This window comes from Apis dorsata, unplaced genomic scaffold (genome assembly GCF_000469605.1).
Source record: "Apis dorsata unplaced genomic scaffold, Apis dorsata 1.3 scaffold_636, whole genome shotgun sequence".
In the NCBI taxonomy this organism is placed as follows: Eukaryota; Metazoa; Arthropoda; class Insecta; order Hymenoptera; family Apidae; genus Apis; species Apis dorsata.
The window spans coordinates 67512-78582 of record NW_006263829.1 but is presented as its reverse complement, the minus strand read 5'-3'; the positions used below and the strand labels follow the sequence as shown (position 1 = coordinate 78582).

Genomic DNA, 11071 nt, shown 5'->3' with positions numbered 1-11071 from the left:
TTATATTAAAAAAAAAAGTTTGTTTTTTTTAGGTGAATAAAATTTAATTTAATTTATAAATAATAAATAAATTAAAACTTATACATTATATTATTTAAAATTATACATTATATTATTTAAATTTACATTATATTATTTATATTCTTTTTAGACTTTTAAATTTTTATCTTAACAAATAAATAATTTTCATCCTATCATATTTCTATCATATAGAAGAAATTTTGAATGAATCTAATAAATTTCTTATATAAAAATTTCACAAATTTTAAAATTTCATTAATAATTAATAAAAACGAATTTAATATATATATAACAATAAATGTTTTATATATATATATATATTTGTAACTTACAATCTGGAACATTACTTCAAATTAATATGTTCTACACACACTTATTAGATACTTTTACTACTTATTTCACTCGCGATTTTTGAGCAATTCAATTGCTCTCTAAAAGAAATCGGAAATTGCATATAGTTATGTAGTATTGTGAAATGTAGTATTTTATAGTGAGTCAATATAAAGAACTCCCAACTACATAAATCATATATCGCTCAAACACTGATGAAACAACGCATTATTAAAATGATTAATCATATGTTATTGAAAAAATATACTGCATGATAAAATAAAATTAACTTTATTCTTTTTAATTAATTATACATGCATAACATTAAAAACAATTTGATTAAAAAGCAAATGATTAAAATGATTAAATGAAATAAATTTTGAGATACTACCATAATATAATAAATATAATATAAATAATAATATAAATTTAGTTACAACAAAAACGATTCCAATATGATTCTAAATATATAATTTGTGATATAAACACAAGTATTATATGTTATTATTTAATCTATATATTTGTATATTTATATTTTGTAATATGTATATCTTTATGAATATTGATCTAGGTTATTTATACAAACGAAAGTGAATGGAAAAAGAATATAAAAGAAACATTATCTTTGTTTAGTAAAAAAAATATTAAATAAAAATAAAGATATATCTTATTTTTTTCTTTCTCTATATATGAAATTTATTACGAGTACAATTTAATTCTATAATAACATATTATATAGAATAAATATCAACATGATGTCTAAAAATATATTATTTATATATATCAATATTATTATTTCAATATTATTTTTAAAAAATAAAATTTTATTAAAAAATAAATTCTATTTTTATAAAAAATAAAATTAGAAATTAAAAATAAATTAATTAAATGCAAAAAAAATAAGATTTTATAGTATTAGATATGTTTGATATTTTTTTACATAATAAAAATTATATTAATACAAATATTAAGATTGCAATAAAAATAAAATGTATACCGTGCGATGTAACGCGTTAAATTCGCTGTATCTTCTTTCGATAAAATATCGAATACCACTTTCTGATTCCAGAACCTCAATACAGTAAACATAATAGGGCTTGCCGTGTGACACTTCGGCCAAACGGTATCCGCTAATGAAAACTTGATACATTGCATCGCTGGCAATTTTCTAAAATCTTAAAACACTTACGAGAAATAAATAATACAGTAATAATATGGTAATAAAGTTTAAAAAAACACGAAAAATGTAACACTATATTCTATCGTCAAGCACCTGTCAATTCACTATATTGTTGCATGTCGCACGCGATATATTGAAAAATTCACTACCACAAATAAAATGTGCATAAAATAATACCAACTTTTCAAATATATCTTACACTGATAAATTTATTTAGATACGAATAATAAAATCAAAATTCGTTTTAAAAAATCAATATTTCATTTAATTTAATTTATTAAAATCAATCAAAAATAAAAGAATAAATTTATTTAATTTCACTAGTAATATAAAACAATAGTAACAATTGTCTTAACCTTTATTTTAATGCCTTAATGTCTATCTTTTATATTAAGTTTCTTATCTTTGTTCCTTATAATCATTGGAATAAAAGTAATGCTTTTGTTTGTAAAATGTTCGCGGTATAATTGTAATAAAAGTTAGAATTAAAAATATATAAAAATGACATTTTTTACAAAGTTGTCAACATGGAAAGGATTAATACAAAGATCGTTTTTACCAATAAATCAAACAATAGTAATATCAAATTTCGATATCCATACGTCAAAATGTAAGTATAGCTACATTTAAATATAACTTACCACATGTGATAGAAATAACTTCAATATAAATTTTAATTGTTTAAATTGTTTAAAAATGAATTATTTTATATTTATAATAAATTAAATTTTTAGATTCCTTTCTTGGTGAATATGAAATGGAAGATCCAAAATCAGAAGCTGATATGTAGGTAAAATTACATATATGAATATTACATCATTATAGATAAATATCATAATTCTATATCATAAAAAGAATTAAAATATAAAATTTATTGTATCTTAATTAATATAATTTATTAAATGTTATAGTGTAAATGTTACTTTTATTGATAAAATGGGAAAAAGAATACCTGTAAAAGGAAAAGTGGGAGATAATATATTATATTTAGCCCATAGATATGGAATTGAAATGGAAGGTGCTTGTGAAGCATCTCTTGCTTGTACCACTTGTCATGTATATGTACATCAAGATTATACAGATAAACTCCCAATGGCTGAAGAAAAAGAAGAGGATCTGTTAGATTTAGCTCCTTTTTTAAAAGAAAATTCAAGATTAGGTACATAAAAATATATAATATAATTTAATATTTAATATTAATTTCATTCAAGATATTAAAACAATTTAATATATTTAGGTTGTCAAATTATATTAACAAAAGAATTAGATGGCATAGAATTGGAACTACCTCAAGCAACAAGAAATTTCTATGTAGATGGTCATACACCAACTCCACATTAATATAGATTAATATAGATTTTACTTGTATGTTATATTTGAATTAATATGTATATATTCTATCTACATATATAAATAATATAATTATAAACTTTTATTTTATTATGTATAAAATTTAAGTGTAATATAAATTAAATATTATATTTTCTTATTTTTTTAATGAATATTTAATGAATGATAAAAAAACATTATATTTTCAGAATGTACTTTAATGTATTTCATAAACTTTTAGAACAACAAACTTGATTTATATGACATTTGTCATGGTACAATATATTTATTTCTTATACATTTGGATTATGATACATATCTTTAATTACAATGATACAAGATTTAAACATTTATGATATAATGAATCCGTGAATTAAAATTGTATTTGTTAATCTTGCAGCATTTACATCAGTGAAAATACTCTATAAGTTTTTTTGCAAACTGATCGCATTTGAGCACTGCCACTAATGTGTTTACACGTTTTTCATTTCTGGCAGGCACCTTTATGCATTTTCCCAGTTTGACAACTTTCACAATAACTTTGTGTACATATTCTCTATATGTGCATACGTTCTCACGTTCATTACCTATATTTATATGCGTACGCAATTTGCACTTTTTTTATGCATCCATACATGTCTTTGTGTCGATAATTATCATCATCAACATTGTTATATAATTATCATACAAACTATATTTATTTATATTTTCTGTTCATTATTGATCACTATAATTATAGACACATTGTAATATCTCGGATCAATCGCAACCTACAGTCATACTTCATAATTAAAAGAATTTAAATAGAAATACATTCGCTCAATCACACAATATCATACAAAACTACATTGTCAAAATGATTACATATGTATCTCTCTCATTTGGTATGAGTCATCACAACGGACTTATTGAAAAAATAATTTTTTGTACTTATTTATAACTAAAAATAGATCGTGATATTTAATTAAATATATAGAAAAAAACTGTTTACATTACATATATTAATGGAATACTTTAACTCAATAAAAATAAGAAATTTCTTCAATATCAAAAGTAAACTATCAATTTTTTTTATGGCAGTAAATAATTTAATATTTACATAATTTAAACTTTAAGTAAAATTCTGTCGTGAAGCATTTATAATATTATAATAATATTCTTCTATAATTTTTTGTATAAAACAAATCCTGATCAATAATAATTAATTTATAATACAACAAAAAAAGCCTAATTATATCATTTCTGTATATCTCACTGAGCTTATTAAATAAATATAAATATAATCTTTTTATTATCAAAATAAAATCATTATTTGGTTGGAAGCATTTTGATTATGAAATGTATCTTCTTTTTCCTTTTCATCTATTAAAAGAACTATTATATTTATATACTTGTAGTTAATTTAATTTAATAAATATATCTTATTTCACACAATAGAATTAATATTTATTAATAAAAATTATTATATGTATTTATAAATTATGATAATTATATTTAAATTTAAAAAAAATATGAAGCTCAGAGAGATAAAATATTTTAATATCATTAAGTGTGTTCATGAAATAATTAACTTATAGCAGATAAAATTTGTTATGCTAATGCAATTTGAAGCATTTAACTATGTCACATAAAATCAGTAAACAATAATTATAAAAAAAAAAATTATTATAAATCAAAAAAAAAAGAAAAAAATATAATTAAAATTAAATATATAATACATTATATATGAAATAATATTAATCAATTACAAAATTACACAAATAAAATCTATAGATATATTTAAAATTTTCAGTTTAAGACAATTTTGATATAAAATATTTTAATTTAAAAAATGAATTAAAAATATATTATCATTATCGGACTAGAAACATAAGGCATAATGAAAATTATTCATAATAATAATTAATTCTTTATGTATATTTGAAAAATATTTTTGCAATAACTGCTTTTTTTTAATAATTAAATGTCTATAAAAGATGTTGATCAATAAATTATTTTGTTATTCCAAAGTTGCACTTTTCTTATTTATTAAAAATTGCATTTCAAAAATAATTTAAAAACATTCTATGACATTCATAACATGATCATTGATTTTATGTAACTATTATGTCATATGTTTTTGAATTTTGAATTTTTTAAATTATTATTAGTTTTCTTGCATTAATATCTATGGTCATGAGCAAGATATTTTTGTATTATGCTTAATTCATAGCATTTTAGAATTAATTTTCTTTCAATAAAATTCAAATTTGAATATATAATTCAAATTTTTAAATTGAATAAAATCACATATTATAATTCATGAAGTTGAATACTTATAAAAAATGTATAATGAAATCATCAATAAGCAAAATTATTGCTAAAAACTAACTGCATTTCTTTCAAAAATATCTTAATTTTCATATAAATTATATTCCAAAAAATCCATGTCATTCAATAATTGTAAAATATATAGAATGAAATGAAATACCTCTTAGGTACTAATACAATTATAAAAAATAATTAAAGATAATACAATAAATCAGAATTTTTTCAAGAATGCCAAATATGTATGTTAGAAAACTATAATATATTATAAAATAAAAAATTTTAAATCTGTAAACAATTTCATGCAAACATTGCATAAAATTATCTTTTAATATAAATTATCTTTTTAATATATACATAATTATAATATGATAAAATTTTAAACTGAAAGTATATTCCAATACATAATAAGCCTCAAACTGACAATACATGTACTTAAAGTTTTATAAGCTTATCTTCAGTATGTATGAAGTAACAATAAGATCAATAGTACTAAAAGTACCATGCTAGTAAATAGTAAATACTGATATTATTTAGCATTTAACATTGTGCCAACATAGTAGCATAAGAAATTCCATTTAACAGATAACTTGACTATAGAGTTTATATAATTATTAATATTTTGTAGATACAAAGAGCACAATACGAAAGGACCTTAAAAACGAAATTGCATATCAGTGAACAAAATTATTTACCACTAGATATTCAGAATCATTCTTGAATGATTATAAATATTTTTAATAAAACATGATACAATTTAATTATGAATTTCATACATATTTGTGAAAGTGCAACTAACTTTTATTAACCAGTTTGTGCTAATTACTGAAGCAGATTAAAAATCTCTGTATACTTTTTTTTATTAAATATTTAAAATTTAAAATATAAACATACACACACATTTTGCACATCTTGTTAACTAAATTGAATTTAATTCAAATTATTTCTTGTAGAAAAATTATATAAAATACTATAACATAGATGTCATCAACACTGGGTTCAAATATACAAATAATATACAAGATCTTACTTAAAAATAAAAAAAAAACAGAAAACAATTCAAATAATATTATATAATAATAATAGTAATATTATAATAATAAAACTTCAATATTTTCAATTCTTTGATGAAATTTAAAGTATAAAAAAATTAATAAATAATATTTTTAATTTATTTATAATAGAATAAAAACTTTTAATTTATTTCTCTATATTTCTCTTTCTTGACAATTACGGTAAAATTTAATCTTATAATATAGCAAACATTTTCCTTGTCATTTTCATACAAGACAAAAACTAGCTTTCAAACTGGGAATAACAAATTACATCTCTTTTCTTGACTGAATTCTCACAATGTGCACCATGTATCACAAATAGTTGGTCAGTCCAGATAATATTATTGGACCAATCATTCAGAGTAAATACTAAACGACGTCCAAATTGTTTAATGTACAGATGTGTCTAAATAATGCATTTGCTAATAAAATATACAAAATGTATGGAATATACATGGTTTCAGAGCTAAATGCGACAATTTGTGCTCATATCTTTTTTGGTTTGTTTGAAATAAATTATTTCAAAGATGACGCTGATGGATAAGTGCATGTACTGGAAGCTGTCTACCCCTTTGATACCTCTGACAACGACCCATACTCAGATCATGACATTCATACACATTAGCCACAGCACCACGTGATGAAGAAAAGTTGGTTGATTCAGTAGTTGGTTGAACTGAGTATGGAGCAGAGATATCAAAGGGTTCCTCCAGTTATTCCATCGGATGGTGACGTCCTCCACACATGCCACAGGACGTGCCACACCAATGAACAGCTCTTAGTGGAGGATAAATCCATAAGCAAGGAACGATCAGTGATAATAATGCCAAACCAAACCATCTGCGTCCACATCCTTCTTCTGTACTACAACTGTATAATTTAATATTGATTTATAATGTATTCTTAATTATGTATTATAAAATCATCCCAAAAATATGTGGTAATTTAATTTGTAGTGATTTAATTATCAAATAACTATTGAATACATTATAGATATTAAACATCTATATTTTGAAACTTTCTTATTGAAGAATTTAAATAATCTTAAAAAAGCTAAACAAAAATAATCGAAATAAATATTTCAATAGATTTTACTCACCTGCAAGGATTTTGGGCAAAATCACCTTCAGCATCACTCATACAGTGATATAACATACCCTGAGCACAAGATAGACACGAAATTTTTGCGATTCCTCGTCTAATAGGATCAGGTGCATATTCACAAGATCCCCTAGGATTGTGCTGCTCTGTATATAATTCTTGGCAATGTTTACATCGTAATCGAACGTTACGTTTCATAGTATTTTTAGAAGGTTGAGATACTATAATATCTGGTTTTTTCAAAGAACTGCTGGTATTATGTCTATTTAATCGATCTCCTTTATGATCACCGATAATAGGATATAAATATTCATGATTAAGTGTTGTGAGCTGCACATAAGAGTAGCTATCTGATCCAACATCTTCAGTTGTTGCCAAAGGATGCTGAGATGGTGGCACTTTTATAGATGGTCCACCAATATAATGAATAGGTTTATGGGAATCAGGAAGATCTGAACACTGGGATTGATAATTGGGCACTCGTATTCCATGAGGAGTATCTGATGATGGACGTGATTCTGGTGGTTCCACGGGTAAGTTTAAAGTCTATAAAATAAATTATACATTAACATAATTATACATAATATTAATAAATAAATTCAATATTAATGTTACTACTTCAATGTTACTATTTTCTTTTTTTTTTTATTTAATACATACCATAAAAACATCCTCATCACCAGCATCTAATGAATTGTCATATGTTGAATTGGTCAGTCCTGAATTATAAAAAATATAAAGAAAAAGAAAATATTTTTATGTACTTATATAAAATTAAAATATTAAATTTTAGTAATATTCAAAATACAATTAACATTCTTACCATTTACATATTCCATAAAAAGTAGCAATAAAATAACAAATAATGAAATATAAAATAATATTAATACAAAATTTTATCATTATCATCTTTATCAAATTTATTAAAATAAATATTATATTTAAATTAACAATTTACCTTCTAGTAATTCTTCAACAGCTGTACGAACACCTTTATCAAAAGCTCTTGCATCTGCAGCTGTTTGAAATGTTAGTCCAAATCTTTTCTCTCCTGTCCTCCAATGATGAAAAGTTGGCATTACCTTATTATATTCAAAATCTTTTTTAATTGTACAACTAAGAACAACCTACAAAAAAATAATAATGTATTATATTTACAACAAATACATAAATTATACATAAAATGTATTAAATATATATAATATTATAATATATAGTTAGTGATATATATAATATATATATATATATAATATATAGTTAGATATATTTATTACTGATTGATCAGTGATGCGTTTCCCATAAATAAGGTATTCATGTCTTTTTTTTGCACCAGGTGGAGAACTATTAGAAGATCCATGATTTTGGGCATTAGTGATACTTGTAGTAGATACAGATTGTGTAGTATTGGTAGTAGAGGCAGTCGTAGTAGAAATACCAGATCCATTGGTATTATTAGACTGATGTCCACCTGAAGAAGTTGGTCTTCGTCTAACCGAAACATTTGCTAAACCACCGCCACTTAGAGGAACCCAACCACCTGAACTATCATCCCTTGTCATTACCTGGGCACGAACCCTCACCAAATAGTTACCACTAAAAATGAAATGCCAAAGAAAAAAAGTTAATATTATAAATTCACATTACAAAATTGATTTATGAAATTATTATGTTTTTAATACAAATATATTTATTAACTTAAAAAAATAAGATTCACATATATATTATTATTTAATGGAAAATAAAAACTTTATCATGAAGATTTATATGATATATTTTAATTTTAACTATAATTCTATAATAATATTATAGAATTATATAAAATATATTTTTATTAAACAAGATTTATAAGAAATTAGATTTTATTCACAAATTCTTACTTAATAAGAAAATTTGGAACCAATATAAGATCGAAATTACTTTAAAGATATTTTAAAAACGCGCAAGACCGACATATATGCGAAAGCGAAGAATCGCTGTTATATACGAGATAGCAGATGTTACGCGCTGACATCGATTTAATGAATGAACGGTCACCCCTACACGGACATAGGATAACACACCAACACTTTGACCGAAATCATACGTTTACTTGTGTAAATTTTTAGATATACAATGAATATGACACATTTTCAAGAAGAAAGAATTGTTTCAAATATAAAAAATTTGAAGAACTTAAAGCAAACTAATAGATATGCAAAATGTTGACAGGAGAATGAATAAGATGAGATCAGACAGAACTGTCAAGTGCCGCATTGCAAACATGATCAAGGAATACAAAATTTAAGCCATAGTCATGAACATAGTCAGGTTTCGAAAGAATTATCAAAAAATACGACAGACATTGTAATATTACTTACTCCTCTGACGCCTCTGTCATGATTCGAGCTGTCGAAGCTTTTACTCAATGCCCACTTTTTCCCACACTTCACCATTTTCGTTGCATTGAAAAGACATTCGGCCGCGATTCTGTTTATGGAGCTTTTTTAGGCTAGTGCCAACCACAGGAAGCGCCCCAGTCCTCCTCCCTCTCGCATTCCCCGTAGAGTTCATCCCCACGCCCGACTTGAACTCGCAGTCCACGCCTGCTCCCTTTAGATTTTACCGACCGTCGCTTTCGTTTCGAAAACATCTCTTCTTTTGCATATTCTTTAGCATACCTTCATTAATAAAAACACTAATCATATTGTCCAAATATTATCATATCGCACAATCTCTTTAATTACAATTCTTAGTCTAAATACAAAAAAGAATATTTGGCGAAACTCACGCATCGACGTTCACCCCGTGAAACTGACTGACTATATGGTAGCTATCGACGCTTTTACAATGAAAGCTACCGGTCTGCGCAACAGGATTCATTCATCGATGCTGCTCATACAGTCTTGTTAATAATTAAGCGCGCTAACTCTCTATGGCGCACAATATACGTTTAAATTACTCACAATCCTGTAATGTTTTTAAGATTTTAAATATATTTTAATGTCTTATTATTTTTATATTTAAATTTACATAAAAATCATTTTGCATGAAAATTGTGTAGCTTCTTAATAAATACTTGTTATATATTTTGTTATTTTTATATATTTTTCTCATTTTATTAAATTAAATTTTATTATATCATATATTAATAAATAATATTAATACACAAATTTTATATTATATTCACTAATTAATATATAATTAATTACAAAATATACATTAAATATTCTTTATTTTATAAAATTTTTTATTATATAAAATATAAAATTAATTCTATTACTTTATTATAGGCTTGTATATTTAAATACGTCCCTGAACTTGAAACGTTGATTTTCTAATACATTTATCTAGCCGATGTTAATTCATAATTATGGATCGATAATAATATAAATTTATACTAAATATTATATCATATCATGTTTAATTTGTTTCTTGAATATAAAATTTAATAATATATATTCAGAAATATTAAAAATATAATATATATTTTTTTTATAAAAGAAAATAAAAAATATAAAAAAAAAAATATAAAAATTCAAAGAAAAAATCAATAAAATTAATAATTGATAGTATTAAACAATATAATATAATTCAATTAAAAAAATAAAAATTATAATGCATATAAATTATATATAATTATATTATAAAATAAACAAACAAATATTTATTAATATATTTTTCATTATCGATATTTTCTAAATTCATTTTAATAACTTTTAGATGCAAAGTTGTAAAGTACATTTCTTTATTATTAAAAAAAAAAGATGTC

The 11071-nt window shown here is 23.1% G+C and overlaps 3 protein-coding genes across 4 annotated transcripts in view; 1 reads left to right on the top strand and 2 right to left on the bottom strand.

Moving 5' to 3' along the window:
* The window catches only part of LOC102672221 (sorting nexin-24-like), a 3386-nt gene extending 1670 nt beyond the window's left edge, over positions 1-1716 (bottom strand). Inside the window, exon 1 of the mRNA XM_006621766.1 lies at positions 1349-1716. Within this exon, the coding sequence (XP_006621829.1) occupies positions 1349-1501 (153 nt within the window). The 5' untranslated portion in view covers positions 1502-1716. The remainder of the gene's footprint in view (positions 1-1348) is intronic.
* A 213-nt stretch (positions 1717-1929) lies between these two features.
* LOC102672081 (adrenodoxin-like protein 1, mitochondrial) lies at positions 1930-3338 on the top strand. The gene is made up of 4 exons (XM_006621765.2): positions 1930-2141; positions 2266-2317; positions 2443-2690; positions 2769-3338. Exons 1-4 carry the CDS (start codon positions 2033-2035, stop codon positions 2870-2872), a joined length of 513 nt encoding a protein of 170 aa, XP_006621828.1. The 5' UTR covers positions 1930-2032; the 3' UTR covers positions 2873-3338.
* A 3263-nt stretch (positions 3339-6601) lies between these two features.
* LOC102671724 (sprouty-related, EVH1 domain-containing protein 3) lies at positions 6602-10213 on the bottom strand. Of its 2 annotated transcripts, XM_006621763.2 has the most exons (7): positions 10091-10213; positions 9681-9980; positions 8598-8916; positions 8282-8450; positions 7984-8042; positions 7322-7869; positions 6602-7092 (listed from the first exon to the last, which is right to left on the bottom strand). In XM_006621763.2, the coding sequence occupies exons 2-7, from the start codon at positions 9698-9700 to the stop codon at positions 6936-6938; spliced, it is 1272 nt and encodes a 423-aa protein (XP_006621826.1). In that variant the 5' UTR covers positions 9701-9980; positions 10091-10213; the 3' UTR covers positions 6602-6935. The 2 variants fall into 2 exon arrangements, with proteins under 2 accessions (XP_006621826.1, XP_006621827.1); XM_006621764.2 differs by having other exon boundaries at positions 7984-8009; positions 9681-10211.
* Between the last annotated feature and the right edge of the window lie 858 nt (positions 10214-11071).